This window comes from Girardinichthys multiradiatus, chromosome 11 (genome assembly GCF_021462225.1).
Source record: "Girardinichthys multiradiatus isolate DD_20200921_A chromosome 11, DD_fGirMul_XY1, whole genome shotgun sequence".
Taxonomy (NCBI): domain Eukaryota; kingdom Metazoa; phylum Chordata; class Actinopteri; order Cyprinodontiformes; family Goodeidae; genus Girardinichthys; species Girardinichthys multiradiatus.
Window position 1 is genome coordinate 15,166,843 of NC_061804.1, and position 18,495 is coordinate 15,185,337.

Consider the following 18,495-nt stretch of genomic DNA (forward strand, 5'->3'; position numbering starts at 1 on the left):
AGTATCACTTACTGCCGGTGTCCACAACTGGGTTTGGGGATTGCCAACAGGCACTGCAGACCTTATGGCCATAGCTACGGGCAGCAGTATAGACAATAGAGGTGGAAAACATAGTCTACTCGGACTCGATGTCTCCAACCTCCTCCGGATTGTGGTCAAAGCAGAGGTGGGAGTTGAATACATCCCTGGCTGAGGTCTCTGCCAGAGGTTCCCAACAGACCCTCACTATGCACTTTGGCCTGCCAAGGCTGTCCAGCTTCCCCTTCTTCTAATGGCTCCAACTCACCACCACTTGGTGATTTGTGGTAGACAAGGGTGGTCCTCATAATCGGTATAGGTAATAGGTAAAGTGGGCAACTATTACCAAGTTAATGTGTGGGTGCTGATCAACTACAACCAAAGAAAACCAAATCCTAGAATTAAATCAAAAATAACTTAATAAAATATTAGACTGAGTATTAGATTAAGGGTTTGCATTGATGTGCAACCACTTCATTGCCCCTTCTTTGTACAAATTTGTTAGGGTTTCAGTTGAATTGTACTAGTTTATTATGATCCAAAGTAACAAGAACCGGGCAAATAAACCATTATATTAACATAAATCAATTGCTGATCATTTACAGTGAAACAAATAGGAGTTTGATAGTAATTTTATGATTTGGCAAATGCAAATAAAATTTCGAACATTTAATACATTTTTGTTGCATTATTTTTTTCACAAACACTTGAGATATATGGTTTTTTTTTGGGGTTTTTTTTTTGTAAGAAATAATAACAACAAACTAACATTCCTGATAAAATAATATTATGTTAGTGCAGAAATATTAGGTAGTTAAGGGAGAAGTCTGTCATAAAAACATCATTGATTACAAAGGGAAGAGCTCCCATATTAACAAGTGGTTTAATTTTACACACCTCTGGGATTTTGACCCCTCCAGCTACCCGTACAGCTTTGGCCAACAACTGACAACAGAGTCGAAACAAGGACGTGAAAGATTTTTCAAAATGCCCATATCTGTCCACAAAATGCATATATCACCTGTGAATAAACTGGATGCAGAAAAGATAAAAAACTCAGTGAGTCCAAATAAACTGTGTCCAATTCACAACAAACCCCACCCTCTTCAGAGGTGCAGAGGATTTAGAGAGAAGTCCCTAGAAGAACGCAGACAGTGTAGAATATTAACTATTTATGTGTGTAACTGGCATGTGTACATAGAGCATAGGGGGGTCAAGCTTAGGGAGTGAAGTATAGAAAGTGCAAGGTCCTTAGGGAGGGAAGTAGAGAGTCCAAAGTCATAAATTAGTGAAGGACAAGGAATCACCGATGGGGGAGAAGAAGACAGGGGAGAACAGCACACAGAGAGGGCAAGGTCATAAATTGGGGAAGGAGACAAGGCTGGAGCCAGACAGGATAACAACCAGAAGTACTCCTTATTTGGATATGAGGTTATATTGTTGATGGGGAGATATGTACAGACAGGATGATTGTGTATGTGTACTGCATAGCAGCGAGGGGTATATAAAGGTATTGTGGCCCCTCCAAAACGGACAACACACAGACGTTTCCAGGTACCAGTGTAAGTGTGTGTCCCCTCTCTGAATTCAGATGGGTTTTTTATAAACTTGTGGAAACGTACAACTGATCTCTGACTGAGGATTGTCCTTTGGGTGCCAAATAAAAGAGTCGGGGAGAGGTGATGAGTAATGTAAGAGTTAACTGACGGCCAGTAAAGTTTTCCTACCTCAACAACAGCTTCTTAAAAAGCACAACAACTGCTTCTGTTGTTGCTCCTCAACTGACCACCTTGCAAACAAACTGTACTGTAGAACTCAGATGCAATGAGTGTGACAGCTACAACCACATTTCTGCTCTCCACCCAGGTGTGGCGCCATATAGCCCAAGTTGTTGTCTCCCCAGCTACAGATAGCTGTAACTGCAGACATTGAACACCTGTTTCATTGTTTTGTTGTCACAAAGAGCCACAGAGACTTCTTATGCTTTGTATGGTTCAAAGATAACAGCTTCTCCTGTGAAGTTATAGAGTACAGAATATGTGTACATGTCTTTGGGAACAGCCCTTCCCCCTCTGTTGCCATGTATGGTCTGCGAAGAGCTGCTGCTGATGGAGAAGTTCACTTTTGGGAGGATGTGCGCAAATTCATTGAGTGAGATTTCTATGTAGATGATGTGCTAAAGTCATTTGCCACAGAAGAGGAAACAGTTCATATTCTAAAACAAGCTCAACTAGCATCCTCTAACCTTGGGCTACATAAAGTAACCTCTAATAAGCCAGCTGTACTAGAGGCCTTTCCCCCTGAGGACCAAGCTAAAGACATTGAGAACTTAACTTTGCAGAAGACTTACCAATACAACGTAGCTTGGGACTTTCTTGGAATGTAGGTAGAGACAGCTTCATATTCCATATTCCAGATGTTCAAAAGCCCCATAAACGCAGAGGCGTCCTCTCTGTAGTGAACAATCTCTATGATCCGCTTGAATTTCTCGCTCCTATCACAATCCAAGGCAGACTGCTACTGACAGAGCTTAACAGTCTAACGGACAACTGGGACACACCTTTCCTGAGAGCATGAAGGCTGAGTGGACTAAATGGAGAGATTCACTTCAACACTTACAAGATCTCCAAATACCATATCCTTACACTTCACTCTTCACAGCAAATGCCCAGAAAAGAGAGCTCTGTGTTTTTGTGGATGCGTCTGTGAAAGCTATTGCTGCTGTTGCCTACATAAAGATCTCAACATCTCAATGCCAGACAACACAGAAGTTGGGTTTGTGTTCGCAAAGACAAAGTTAGCACCCCAAGTAGGTTTGACAACCCCAAGATTGAAGCTATGCGCCGCAGCACTCGCAGTTGAAATTGCGGAGCTGATTGTTGCAGAAATGGAAGTTACATTTGATGGCATTGTGTATTACACTGACAGTAAAGTTGTATTGGGGTACATACACTAGCAGTCATGCAGATTTTACCTGTCTGTGCCTAATAGAGTCCAACGCATTCTTCAGTCAACCCGCCCAAGTCAGTGGAAACACGTGCCATCTGGACTCAACCCAGCTGACCACGGGTCTCGATCTGTAACAGCGGCACTTCTGAGTAGCACACCATGGTTTCGAGGACCAGCCTTTCTCACTTAACCCCTCTGTGCAGTTTTCATCGCAAGACACATATAACCTTCTCGATCTTGTACTAGACAAAGAAGTACGTCTGGTGGTGACCACAAACTTGACACATGTAAAAGACACCTTGAGTCCTGAATGTTTCGAAAGATTTTCAAAATACAGTGCCCTCTGTAGAGCAATAGCGCATTTTATTCACATTGCTCGTTCATTCGTTCATCCTAACAAATTCCAGCTGTAAAGGCTGGCACATCTGCCAACCTGCAGAAGAAGAAATGGTACAAGCACGGTTCTGCATTGTAAAAAGTGAGTGCTACAAAGAAGAAATCAAGTGCATACTTGAAGGGTCTGGTATCCCTTCCTCAAATAGTCTTTGGAAATTGCACCCAATCCTGGACAGTGCCGGTCTTGTAAGAATTTGTGGCTGGATAACAAAATCAGAACTGTGTACTGACACACTAATCCCCTTATTATTCCTGGTCGGCACCACTTAGCAATGCTTCTTTTAAGCCACTACCCTGAAGCTGTGAAACATCAGGGCAGACATTTCTCAGAAGGTGCTATTAGGGCAGCAGGATTTTGGTTGGTGGGAGCTAAGCGAAGCATCAGTTCAGCAATATTCAAGTGTGTCACTTGCAGGAAATTACGAGGGAAGACACAGTGTCAGCAAATGGGAAGCTTGCCTCCAGAGCGGTTACAAGTAGCACCTACCTTCACATATGTGGGTGTTGATGTGTTTGGCCATGGGATGTGGTCTCACGGCGCACAAGTGGAGGACAAGCCAACTCAAAAAGGTGGGCTGTCACGTCTTCACGAGAGCAGTCCGTATTGAGCTAATTGAGTCAATGAGCACCGACAGTTTCATTATTGCTTTGAGATGTCTTTTTGCTTTTAGGGGCCCTACAAAACAGATCAGGTCTGATTGTGGTACAAACTTTGTTGGTGCCTCCAGAGAACTGAAGATGGACAAGACAAATCTTAGCTTTCAGAACACTGAAAACTACCTAAGTCAACAACACTGCTCCTGGGTTTTCAATCCACTCCATGCGTCACACATGGGCGGTGCCTGGGAACGGATGATTGGGATTGCCAAGCGTATCCTTGAATCTATGTTTCAGAACAGAATAAATGCCCTATTGTGCCAGTGTACCGATCCTGAATCGCCTCTTATTCTCACACCAGGGATGTTGCTCACTCTAAAGACCAGGTCCTCACCACCTCCTCCTGGTAACTTTCAAAGAGGAATAATGTTGAAGGAACAATGTAAAAGAGTACAAAGTCTCGCAGACACATTCTGGTCAAAATGGAAATGTGAGTACCTCCACACTCTGCAGCTTCACCACAAGGGCAGAACAAGAGAGCAAGCCTTAAGGAAGGAGACATAGTCTTGCTCAAAGACATTCAGGTGAAGAGAAATGAGTGGCCCATGACTTTTATCTCAAAGAAATTTCCAGGCCAAGATGGCCTAGTCAAGAAGGTTGAGATGACAACTTCAAATGGGAACACCAAAGGAACATTCTGCCGTCCAGTGACGGAAGTGGTTCTGCTTCTGTCTTCAGAACAGTTTAGTGATTGAATGTTTAATGTGGGATCTTTGTGATCCCAGGCGGGGAGTGTTATGTTCACTGTTTTGTAGGTTCAACAAATATTGTTTTATTTCTGACTAAAATATGCCCCCTAGTGGTCACCCTAGGTTTAGTTGTCTGAAACGCAACAGAAGGGACAATTAAGCAGGAAGTGCAGTACAGTTGCAGACACACGTCAGCTTCGCAACTCCGCTTATGTTGTTTTGTTCAATTGCTAAAGCATCGTCTTTAAGTATTTTAAGATGGATTATTAAAGGATATATTACCACAGATACCTGTATTTGAGAAGAAGCTGTATTTTCTGTTCTAAGTAAGCCTGTTTGTTGCTAAGCTAACTACGGTGAGCTTCTGACTGAATATATGAATGGTTCAAGTAGTGAACTTCCTCCTGTTTGTCTGTTACAGTTTCACAATAAAAGAAGAAAAGATAAATTATGTAAGACATAATCCCCGAGTCTGTGGAGTTTATACATTCATGGTGTTTAACTGTTTGGATAGCTAGCAGCATTCTGCTAGCCAGGCCTTCACAGGTGGACTGGGGCAGTAGAACTGGCTTAGCTCATTTGCAAGGTGAGAGACGTTGATGGAGTGGGGGGTTCTGGGTATATAGTTTGTGATCTGTCTGAACCCCCTCCAGACAAGATGTGGTGCCTTTTGCAGAGAACTGGTTTTTTAGCCTCTCTGAGTACAGAAGTTTAGCTTCTTGCACCTCCTTGCTAAACCTGTACTTTAACAACCTGAACAAGTCTGTGTCCCTACTCCTGAGTGCCCCCTCCATTTCCAAGCTTAGCTCTCTGAGTTTGGCTGTAAACCAGAGTTTGTCATTGTTAAAACTTACCCTGGTGCATGTTGGTGTATAGCTCTCCTCACAGAGACTGGTAAACCACAGGTTTACAGAGTTTTAACTTCAGCCTGTATGCAGGAATGAAGTGGACCATCACGTCAGAGTGACACAGAGCAGCACAGTGATACAAAGTTGTCCCGTCTCTGGTTGGACACTTTATAGACTTTCTGTATTTGGGGAGTTCTTGGCTGAGGTTTCCTCTGTTAAAGTCCCCAAGAACAATAACCCGGGAATCTGGGTTTGTCTGCTCCACACACAATATCTGGTCAGACAGTATGCGCTGTGTCGTGCACGTTGGCCTGTGGCGAAATGTAAACACCAACCATAGTAAATGAAGCAAACTCACCGGGAGAGTAGAACGGTTTACAGTTAATGATAAAGTATTCAAGATTAGGAGAACAGTGCTGCTGAATAACTGTCAAGTCGGTACACCAGCTGATGTTGATGTTAAAGCAGATACCTCCGCCCTTTGCTTTGCCGGAGAGTTCAGTGTCTGCTTTGAATAGTTGAAAGCCTGCCAGCTGCTGCACAGAATCCGATATTAGACCACAAGGCCAAGTCTCCATGAAGCACAGAACATGAATAAAAGTCTCTCATCTCTCCCAGCAGTTGCTGAAGTTCGTCCAGTTTGTTGCACATTGGAGAGAAATATTGCCAGTAGCGGAGTGCGGAATCCCCGCGGGCAAAGGCGCACAAGTGACCAGCTCTTTTTCCTCCTGCGGCACTTCACTGCATAAACAACAGCTAGTAAACCCTTCACCAAAATGTCCAAATTATTCCACTGATGACAAGTGGGAAATAGATTCACTGGAGCTCTTCTCTGGTGAAAGAGCTTCAGGAATTACAGAAGAAAATGGCATTAGCACACAAAAACAAAACAAAATAAGCACACTGAGGCAGCTATATGCAGAGCCATCGTGAATCTAGGATGATAGATCCATATATAGATTATAATAAAAAACTTTAACCATTCCCAAAAGTTTAACACTCTCCTACTGTGAAACTCCATCCAAATGAACACAGCAAAGGAAATTTTGCCACTTCCCTACCAGGGCTATTTTCAGCTGCAAATTTATACATTGTCATTTTTTTCAACCTTAGTAGATCCAGTGCAAATGGGTGGGTGTAGTGGTGGGTGTCCTAGAAGACTAGTGCCTGGAAAATGTTCCTGCAGCTTAAACATGTAAGGTGAAACTAAGGTGTTCCAATGCAATCCAGACTAATTAAAAAAATATGATTTTCCAATTCTTATAGATTTGTTAGTTTTTCGGTTGAATTGTACAGGATTATACCATATTGGCAAAAGTATTTGTCTGTCTACATTTACATGAAGATGAACTTTGATGACAACCTGTTCTTGATCTACAGTCATATTCAGTACATTAATATATTACTGAAAAATCAATTTATTTACTTTATTGAATATGATTGTTTATGGTCCAATTTGTTGATTGACCCACAGTTGCCAGCAATAGAAACTTTAACTATTGTGTAAACATCTTCCACAAGGTTAAAGAATGTGTTCATAGTTAGATGAGCAAACCAGAAGTACAGCCTCTGCTCAAGTTAATCTCAAGTGTGTTCAAGAAGGTTGAGGTTAGGACCATGTGCAGGCCAGTCGAGTTTCTCCACACCAACCTTTATACACCTTCAGCCATGAGAATGACTATAACACCAGAATTCATTGATTTGGTGGTGTGACCTAATACTTTCAGCAATAAAGTGTCACATAAACAGTTGAAACAATTAGGAAATAAAAAAAAATGGGAATTAGTCCTTTGGTGTAGCACCAATATGAATTTTGTAGCTGCCGTTAAGCATAGCAAGTGGCTAACATTTAGCCAGATGCTGTGTTCTCACAGTGCATAAAACATAGCTTGTCTGTATAACCATAGCTTTTCTACTAAGTACCAAAAATGCTGCCAAACATTATCTGAAAGTGGTCTAATCTGCTTCAGTGCTTATGTAAATGAGTGTTGTCAGCCAGCCCAGCAAGATGTTTTTAGTAGTCTTTCTCTGTAATGGAAGAACAATGTGTTGTAATACTTTAAAATAGGATTCTAAAACATAAATGGTTTCATGCTTAAAAAACTGATCTTTATAAACTTGTACTAAAACAGCAACCACATAGCACTTTGGCAAGAAATACCTTGCTGTTTTAATATTGTCACATGTCTTGGCTCAAGATCTCATTATGCCCCTGTTTAACACTGATTTTAAAAAGTAATTAAAGCTTTAAGAACTTATTTTCACACAATTTAACAATTACCTTTCATTAAAATCTGTGAGCTAAATTAAGAATTTACAGTCATATTTAATAAATTGAAAAGTTAATTTATTTTAATAACTGAAGTCACTAAGTGAAGCACATTATATAGATTAATTACACACAAACCAATGTTTTCAACTCTTTATTACCCACTTACAGCTAATGAAAACATCACATTTAAGATTAGAGTACATTAGACTAATAAACATTTAAAATAGAAATATGGGCTTATTAAAAATTATGTTTAATACATGTTGAAAAGTTTTTCTTTTCAAAAGGTACCTTTAATTTGACAAATTAGCCTAATCAGAACTCAAATTCTTGAGACTGCTAATTAGCTAAAAATTCAGATTCTAACTGAATAGAAAGGTTGAAATTAAGTTAGTAAAAGGGTTTATTTATTTATATTTTTTTATTGAATATAGATAACACTATGAATCCTAAACAGTGGGTTAGTTTCATTTTTTGCTACAAAAACAGCCACTTAAGCCATTGACTTTACTAGACTGTAACATGTTAACTGAAGATCCTTTTAATCCTGTAAATTGCGATGTCTGGCCTCTAGTATTGGACTTGTTTGTCCCGCAAAGTACAAAGATTCTCAGTTAGATTTAGAATTGGGGAATTTGATTTAATATAAATTTACAAACATAGTTCAAATTTAATCCATGATGACTAAAATGTCAGGGAAAGAGTTAATCTGCAATATTACCAGTGTGTGATTTTATTTTAACTTTGAGGACCTTGAACATTCACAAATTAGTTATACCATATTATTAACGAAGCAAAAGAAAAGAGCAAATCAGTGAGTGCAAGACTTTGAAAAAAAAAAAAACTGTGAAATTGCTTTCCCTTTCTTCAGTATACTAAAATTTTCTTTTCAGAGATGACATTTACTGTGTAGGATCTAAAGACTTCATTACCATGGCAATTCCACTCAGGAGCACACTATTTGCTGACTACCAGTGATGCATCATTTGATATTTAAGGTAATGACAGCATTCAGAGCACAGTCAGCCCCCACTGCCAGCTGCTTTCCACCCACAGCATATCATGAAAACATAAGGGTGGAGGATTTCAGGGAAAATATTGCTGTTTGACATTTTTACTGCTAAAGCCTAATTAGTTTATCTCTAATTATTGAATTTTTTTTTCTTAATTGTCAATAAAGCTCTGCTATTTAGATGTCTTGCAGTTGCCTCTGTATGCGGACTCATTTTGCTTTCATAAACCATGATAAACACTGAGCACAGCAAGTGACTTTATGTAATCCCCCTACCCACTATGTACATTTAGGAAAAAATAAAATAAAATAAAATTAAAAAATCACATATTGTGAAATACAATTCGCAAACTTTGTAATGCACATATGCACACTGGTCACTTTATTAGGTACACCTTGATGGTATGAGGTTGCACTTCTTTTTGCTTTCAGAATTGCCTTAATGTTTGCTGGCAAAGATTCAACAAGGTGTTGGAAACATTCCTTTGAGATGGAAATTTGGTTCATATTGTTAGAAACATCATCCAGCTAATGCAGATTTGTCATGTCCGCAACAATGGCGCATATCTCCTGTTCCAACACATCCCAAATGAGCATTGTTGGATTGAAATCATGGAGCTGTAGAAACTATTGGAGTACATTGAACTTTATTAAAGAAACCAGCTTGAGATGCTTGAAGGTTTGAGTCATAGTACAATATATCCTACTGGAAGTGCCCATCAGAAGATGGGTTCACTGTGGTCATAAAAGGTTGGACATGATTAGCAGCAATGCTTAGGTTGGCTCTGATATTTAACCTTGATTGAAACTACTAGGCCCAAAAAATTCCACGAAAATATTTCAGAAACCATTACACCACCAACAATGTCAAGTGTTGATATAAGGCAAGATGGATCAATGTTTTGATATTGTTTACACAAAATTCTGACCATAGCTTGTGAACACAAATTAAAGCAAGACTCACTGGACAAGGCTACAATTTTCCAATCGGTTATTGTCCAGTTTTGAGTGAATTGTTCTTCAGTTTCCTGTTCTTAGCTGAAAGAAGTGGCACTCTGTGCAGTCTTCTGTTGCTGTAGCTATTTTGCCTCAAGGTTTGATGTGCTGTATTCAGTGATGTATTCAGCATACCTTATTTGTTATGAGTGGTTATTTGAGCTACTGTTGCCTTTGCCTTATCTTAAGACGGTCTTCCCATTCTCTGCTGACTTATGATATCACTGGAAATGTTCTCTTTTTCACACCATTCTCTGAAAATCTGATAAATGGTTTTGTATAGCTCTTTTGTTATTATACCATTTTTTAAATACAAATTATACAGCTTTCTCTATCAGTACTGGTTTTCTTGTAAATGATTTTGTGAAATCAAGTTGTCTCGTACCCCGATTGTTTGGAATATGCTTGCCTGCTGCTCACATTGGTGTCCAGTGACATAAAGGCTGAGGTTTCCAAGGCATTTAATATTAAAGTCGAGCTTAGACCTATGATTTGCAGCCAACAAAGTAATATAAATAGAAATTAAATAGTTTATTTGTTTTGATTGTGAATCTGTAACTAAGTGAGTTGGCTGTATGCAAGAATTAATATTCCAATGACCCTAACCTCTTAAGCCCAAATGGGCCCGCTAGGCTGCGCCCCTTTTTGATGGTCTATAAAAATAGGCAAAACTCCACCAATTTATTTTTCTTAAATATATTGCAAGACGAGGCCTTAATCTTCACATAACAATTCCCCAAATGAGTTTTATACAAATACCTTTTAGTTTCACAGCAACGTAAACACAGGTGATGATATTTTAAGGTCCCTCAGACATTGCTGACTCTATAAACAAAAGGCACATAAAGCACCTTTCTCTTTGCAGCACCCCCACATGTCTCATATCATAACAATGAGATACTCCCCTTTCTAGCCAGTTATGTTTGCAACTGTACTTTATGATGATACACAGGGTAAATGTTATAAACAATGGCTATGTCATATGCAGAAGGACTCCTACAATGGAAATCAGCACTTTTATTTGACCAGATTCCCTTTTATTTCATTTTTATGAGGTGGAAAAACATTTGGGAAGGTTTTGGCACCCTTTGCCTAACTGCCATTTCCGCCTGGCACATTGCCCTCTAAAACGTTTGTGGAACATATACAGGTCCTTCTCAAAAAAATTAGCATATTGTGATAAAGTAAATTATTTTCTATAATGTAATGATGAAAATTTAACATTCATATATTTTAGATTCATTGCACACTAACTGAAATATTTCAGGTATTTTATTGTCTTAATACGGATGATTTTGGCATATAGCTCATGAAAACCCAAAATTCCTATCTCACAAAATTAGCATATTTCATCCGACCAATAAAAGAAAAGTGTTTTTAATACAAAAAACGTCAACCTTCAAATAATCATGTACATTTATGCACTCAATACTTGGTTGGGAATCCTTTTGCAGAAATGACTGCTTCAATGCGGCGTGGCATGGAGGCAATCGGCCTGTGGCACTGCTGAGATCTTATGGAGGCCCAGGATGCTTCGATAGCGGCCTTTAGCTCATCCAGAGTGTTGGGTCTTGAGTCTCTCAACGTTCTCTTCACAATATCCCACAGATTCTCTATGGGGTTCAGGTCAGGAGAGTTGGCAGGCCAATTGAGCACAGTGATACCATGGTCAGTAAACCATTTACCAGTGGTTTTGGCACTGTGAGCAGGTGCCAGGTTGTGCTGAAAAATGAAATCTTCATCTCCATAAAGCTTTTCAGCAGATGGAAGCATAAAGTGCTCCAAAATCTCCTGATAGCTAGCTGCATTGACCCTGCCCTTGATAAAACACAGTGGACCAACACCAGCAGCTGACACGGCACCCCAGACCATCACTGACTGTGGGTACTTGACACTGGACTTCTGGCATTTTGGCATTTCCTTCTCCCCAGTCTTCCTCCAGACTCTGGCACCTTGATTTCCGAATGACATGCAGAATTTGCTTTCATCCGAAAAAAGTACTTTGGACCACTGAGCAACAGTCCAGTGCTGCTTCTCTGTAGCCCAGGTCTGGGGAATGCGGCACCTGTAGCCCATTTCCTGCACACGCCTGTGCACGGTGGCTCTGGATGTTTCTACTCCAGACTCAGTCCACTGTTTCCGCAGGTCCCCCAAGGTATGGAATCGGCCCTTCTCCACATTCTCCTATTCGTTCAGAAATTTCTTTCTGTGTCTTACCCTCTTGCTTGAGGGTGTCAATAATGGCCTTCTGGACAGCAGTCAGGTCGGCAGTCTTACCCATGATTGGGGTTTTGAGTGATGAACCAGGCTGGGAGTTTTAAAGGCCTCAATAATCTTTTGCAGGTGTTTAGAGTTAACTCGTTGATTCAGATGATTAGGTTCATAACTCGTTTAGAGACCCTTTTAATAATATGCTAATTTTGTGAGATAGGAATTTTGGGTTTTCATGAGCTGTATGCCAAAATCATCCGTATTAAGACAATAAAAGACCTGAAATATTTCAGTTAGTGTGCAATGAATCTAAAATATATGAATGTTAAATTTTCATCATGACATTATGGAAAATAATGAACTTTATCACAATATGCTATTTTTTTTAGAAGGACCTGTATGTACTCATTTGTTTATTTATTGTTGTTAATATGATAATAGTAGTAATAGTAAGATACTGCTGACTTTTCCTTAAGTTGTTTTCTTAAAAGAAAGAAGTAAAGAAATCAGCAGGTCACACCTTAGCAAAAAAACATTTCAGCTAAGTTGCCTGAAAAACTGGAACCAGTGCACCTGCACTAATGATATTATTTTGTGGTAAAATGTATGTGATCGTTTAGGTGACTTTGAATCATCTCTTTGTCATGACATACTAAACACTTCTTGAATCTTGTTTCTTCCATTCTGTCTAGGCTTTTACACATCACTAGTTAATCCTCAGTAACTTCACTTCTTCCTCTCCCAGAACTTGCCCTTGCTTTATGACATATTTAAATTAATACACCAAGTTTACAAGTTTACTCTTCCAGTGTTTCCAATCTACATTAAAAGATGGTCATATTTTTGAATGTGTACTACAATTATATTATTTCCCAAAACACACTTTAGGATACGGAATATCTTCAGTGTCTTAATAATGAATACTGGTAGTCATGTATTTTCTAACTATGGTATTTAAGGGGAAACAAAATCTTTCCATAATCATTTATATTTAATTTGTTTTCTTATCTGTATAGTCTGATAACTTCTATATCTTCATCTAGAGCGCCTGACTTTGGGCACAAGAACAATCAAAATTTTATTTGGTCCTACATGATTTATTTGTCTTTAGGGACTAGCCCGTGTGTGTGCTTTCTATATTTTTGAGCACTCACTGATGGCATGACCCAGTTGAGGATTTGTGAAATTCTGGTTATCCTGCTTAAATGGTATTGAGTGTCAGGGGTGATGGATTTCTTCAACCAGTCTAATCCTACTACATCCAAAGTAATATTTGCAATGTCTGTGTTAAAAGCTCTGCGGGGCATTGGAAATATTCATACCCCAAAGTGATTATAAGTCTTATGGACAGCTGATGGGATGGTAATGTGAGTTGTCTGATTTGATGTCATGACCAGACACAAGAATTACTTGTGTCTTTTTTTAGTTATAGTTTTGTGAAAAAAAATGCCAAATTGAATCATGTTTTAGAGAGAGAAAACCTAATAATCTCGAAAGGATAAAACATAATTTTCAGTCAGTTTAAAAGCAGATAAATAATACTAAACACATGTATTTAACAAGATAAAGGAAAAAAGTGCTTGGCGGCATGCCACTCTAAAATTGATTCATCCATACCGTATCTTGATGATGATAGAATGTACATAACAGAGTGAAACTGCAAAATTAATTTATTGACAAAAAATACATTTCTAATATGAATATGTTCAATGGATGTATAGTTGCTTATTGTTAAACACAAAAAAGGATGCTGAGCATGTTTCCTTCCCCCAAATGATACTGCTACACATAAAAATTGAGTCAAGGACTGTAAATGTAAAAAAGTGAAGAGTGCAGATTTGCCCTCACTTGCAGAAAAACACCCTTTTTGTTCAAAACAATTTTTAGACCCAGAGTTACGATAAAATTTTATTTTTATTAAGACTACAATCTCTTTCAAGTCTTGGCTTCAATCGACAAAACAACCAAGACAGAGGGATGAGGACACAACACAGTTTATGCCATCTCAATGACAGACAAATCTAGCAGGGTCAGCAGTCAGACAATTGTGGCAACAATGGGAGCTGTTTGTGAGCACCACGTTTCTCAGCTGCAGATTGTTTACCAGTATGTTGACTTCTTTTCCAACCAACGTTTTTTGAGACCCAACAACATGTAGACACACACTTAGATTTTAAAGGGCATGGCAGAGGATATCCTCAAAAAAGATGTTTTGACAGCCATATTACTGTAGTGCGGTAAATCTTCACGGGTAAGACACGGACTAATGATATATACAAAAGTAAAACTTTTAGCTGCTTCTGTTCACTGTCGCTTTCTTACACAGCAAGTAAATGACTGAAAAAAAAAATGAAAAAAACACTTAGTCAAATCAGTTATTGTCAGAAATGCTGCTTTGTGCACATCTGTGCAGTTCAGAGCAAAGCTGCTAATCAGACCGAAACAGAAATTACAACACGTCTCCCAATGGTAAGTTACCAATGTGGTGAAGTGCACTTTGAAATCCTAGGGGGCATGTTGGTCTGTTGGTTTCCAAGCTACTACCTCTCAGAAAACATTTCTCCTGACCTCCTCCTTTTCACTTGACAAATCATGATATAAATCTTTTGCCTTATGAACTCACACTCAAGCTGGAGACTGTGCTTGAAAATTATAGCTCTTTATCTTGTGAAGCCTATGTGTAACGTGCTGATACCCGTATTTGATGTTCTATACATAACGTCTTCAGTATTCCTATACTTTTGGCTGTTTACTTGGCTACCTTGTGCTGAGTTTCTTTTCTTTGTGCTTTTTTTTTTTTACATAGTCCTTACTTTCAGACATAAAAAATTTATATTACCATTGTGAGCTACAATCCTGAACACAACTGAAAAGGAAAAGTTTTAAAAATGATTATATTTGCCCTTTAACGCCACAGTCTGCAGCTGCAGCTAGCTTCCATCTTCTTTAGCAACTTTTAATGAAAAAATGCCTTACAGCAGTCGTTAGGCATTCACTCATATTCAGTAAAAAATTACCGCAGAACAAGATGTCATGTTGAGTGACAGTGCTGCAGGGTCAAAGAGAAAGTTGAACCTCTGAAAACAGACAATTAAAAAGATGATTTTCTTGCACTCTGATCTAAGTGTGGTGTGTCCTTTTCCAGTGCAAATCAAAATGCTTTACTGATAAATTTTTCTTTTATACTGTCAGCCATTGTAGTGCCTCTAAGCCACTTATGCTATACTGAGTGTGAGAACAGAAATTAGACAAGATTAAGAAAACCAGAAAGTGTCGTGAGGCGACATCTTTGGACTTTGTTGTGGTTTTATGTTTTGACTTTAGTTTGGTTTTGTAGTCATGGTTGTTTGTTTATTTCCTGCCTCCTAGTGTTTGTTGTTTTCTCTCCCTTCGCTCCTAGTTCCTTTAGTGGTTTCTTTTCTATTACTTGTTATGGTTTTCTTATGATTATGACTATTATTATGTTTGTTGTTTTTCTAGTTCCCTTGTCTTCCTTGTAGTTTCTAGTTTAGTTTCCCATTTAGTATATCTGTGTTTATTTATGTTTTGGTATTTGTTCACCTGCGCTCTTTGTTTACTAGTTTATTTTCTCTGTTCCTCCTCGTCCTGGTTCCCTGTCTGAGGTTTAGGTTTTGTTTATTTACAGTCAGGGTTCCTTTATGTGTTCTTTGTTAATTATTAGGTTTTGGTGTTTCTTCTATTCCGTTTAGTTTCTCAGTTTGCTTTAGTTAATGATTATTCCAGGTTCTTATGTTTCTTTTGGTTTATTATCTTCGTCCATAGTTTTGCTTTGATCTGTTTTCCCTGAGTTTTGTTATTTATAGTTTTGTTTTTGTAGTCAGGTTCCTTTGGTTATGTTATTGTCTAGCTTCCCTCATGTTTTCGCTTCTTGATTTATGTTATGGTTTAGCTCTCGTGTTTCGTTTTGTTTCTAGTCTTGTCACCTTAGCAACTATTCACATTCCCTCAGTTCTCCACAGCCTGGTCCACACCTGAATTTCATCTCCCCTGATTTCCTATCTCTCATTCTCATTGGTCCATACTCCACTTCCCTCTGTTCATAAGCTCTCTGTTCTTGATTTTTCCTCGCTGGTTTGTTCACCTATCCTTGTCTAAAGCTTTGACTACTATGTTACTGCAGAGTCAACTCTGTAAGTTTTTGGAGTTTTGACTTGTGTTTTTGTACCTGCAGTGATTTTTGCTACGTTCTTGCTATGTTTGGAAAACTTTTTGAACTTATCTTTGAATAAAAGAAGAAGACTTCATTAAACATGCAGCTGTCGAGCTCTTGTCTGTGCTTTGGTCACTCTAAACCTCAGAACGCGACAGAAAGAGCAACTGACAACTTAACAACAGTTTTACAAGTACCTTTCAATTACTTTCAATGTTACTCTAGAGAGGCAGTTAACACGTATGATATTTTGGGACTTCAAATAGCTTTTTTAAGTTAAATTAATTTACTATAGATGTATTTGTGTCGTAAACTGATAAAACATCAGAGGGTCATGAGATCTTGAGCTGTCTTACTCTATGCTACATACAGCTGGAGAAAACTCCAGTTACACCTGCATGTTCATTGGCCTCTCCTCCAAAAAACTGCCATTTTTTAGGTATTGAAACTAACTTTGTAAAAACTAGTCTCCACTGGAAACCAACACACTGTTTCCATAGTAACTATGATTATGATTAAAGGATAATCATCATTTCAAAGTAGACTTAATTTATTCATTTAAAAATACATATTACAATATGTATTTGCCTACAATATCAGGAAAAATTAATTCTGCAGCTCGGTGGCCATTTATGCGTCATATACAATACCAGGGGAATAAAAAGGTTCATAAACTTGTCTGTGAACACAAATACAGAGATGGTGCTTTTTAAGCAATGTTGTTAAAAGGCTAATAATTGCCAGCAGCATCTACAATTTGGAAAAATACCTTCAAAGTGCCAGAACTGAGGAGATCATGTGCCCGCAAACTGGTCATACCTAGTGTATGTTAAAAAAAAGGTAAATGTTTCCATTTGAATTTCACAGTCTTCTATTTCAAGTTACTTTAAGTTAGAAGCAGAGTCTGTGCAAAACCCATTATCTAATGAAAATTACTCTGTGATATATATCCAGCAAATAAAAATATAAGTGTTGTACCCAGAAGATACACTGTGTCTCACATTATTTGCTCCCATGAGTAATGACTCTGTCAACAGTCTATGACTTACTGCTACACGGAGTGTGAAAAATGTATTTAGTTTCTATGTTATTTACTAACTTACTGAAAGTACCCATCATCATCTGTTATTTTATTTGTGCAGTAAAGCCAAGCATCAAATCCAACCCAGATGTATTGGTATGTAGTAATAAATGCTATTTCAAGAGATTAAAATCTGACCTTAGACCGTACAATACGGTGCCATCTGGATGTAGTCGGATCATTCGATTTTTCACTGTGACACCATGAACAAACGACTTCTTGTCATTGAGAAAGTAGGTGTCGGGGACCCAGAGCTGGTCAGCCACCCGGTTATCTAAGGTCAGATTAAGTGGGATCTCTGAGTAGGACAGCCGCTTGTCTCGCCAGGCCTGCTGGAAGTACATTGTCAATGTGTAGTCCTGTGAGTGCACAGAGAAGGGCAAAGGAGGACAGAGAAACAGAAAAATGATAGAGGTAAGGTGGCAAAGGGGTGAAGATGGACAGAACAGATGGGGAAACAAGAGAGGAAACTTTTACTTCACAAAGAAAGCATTTAACAGAAATGCTCTGTTACATTTTTTTTTTTTCTTGGCAAGATCTAACATTAGATAAGGCTAGACTTTGATATTCAATGACGTTCACACGCAAATGTAGTAGTAGCAGTCGTACAGGGCAAAGACAGCGCCAACACAAAGCAATAGGGAATTTCTTCTGAAACATGAAGTAAAAGCAGCGTGTGTCAAGAAAATGACAAAATGTACATGAGAGAGAAATACAAAGAGAGCATCAACATTCTGCGGAAGATGCTTCCCGAATAGTTCAAGTTGCTACAGGGGGTCCATCAACAAATCGGGCCTTCTAGATTAAAAAAGGATGTTGTTAAAGTTCATGTACATGTAAAAGTAGATAGACAAAAGTAGACAGACAAATACTTTTGGCAAAAAAACAGTGTGTGCCATTAAAGTTTTCTTCAACTCCTGCTTGTCAGGAAAGGCAGTTTACCACTTGGACCCATATTTCCAATGTCTCTATTTAAACGTCAATAGTGGTGGCGCTTGGCTAATGGGCACTACCAGGATGTGATCCCCCACATAAAGTTCCACCACTATAATGTTGGGCTGGCTCTATGAGGTACACTGTATCAACTATAGAATACTGTTCCCTCTGTACTTCACTTACCTTCACACCAAATTGCTAAATTCTGGCAAACATTTAATGCCAAATACTGTAATGAAGAAACAGCAGTTATATTGTC

General features: G+C 38.7%; 1 protein-coding gene across 2 annotated transcripts in view; it reads right to left on the minus strand.

Moving 5' to 3' along the window:
* LOC124876343 (gamma-aminobutyric acid receptor subunit beta-2-like) overlaps nt 1–18,495 on the minus strand; it is a 99,555-nt gene that overhangs the window by 41,781 nt on the left and 39,279 nt on the right. For both annotated transcript variants that reach the window (XM_047379014.1, XM_047379013.1), the window contains one exon: nt 17,439–17,659. In XM_047379014.1, the coding sequence (XP_047234970.1) occupies nt 17,439–17,659 (221 nt within the window). The remainder of the gene's footprint in view (nt 1–17,438; nt 17,660–18,495) is intronic.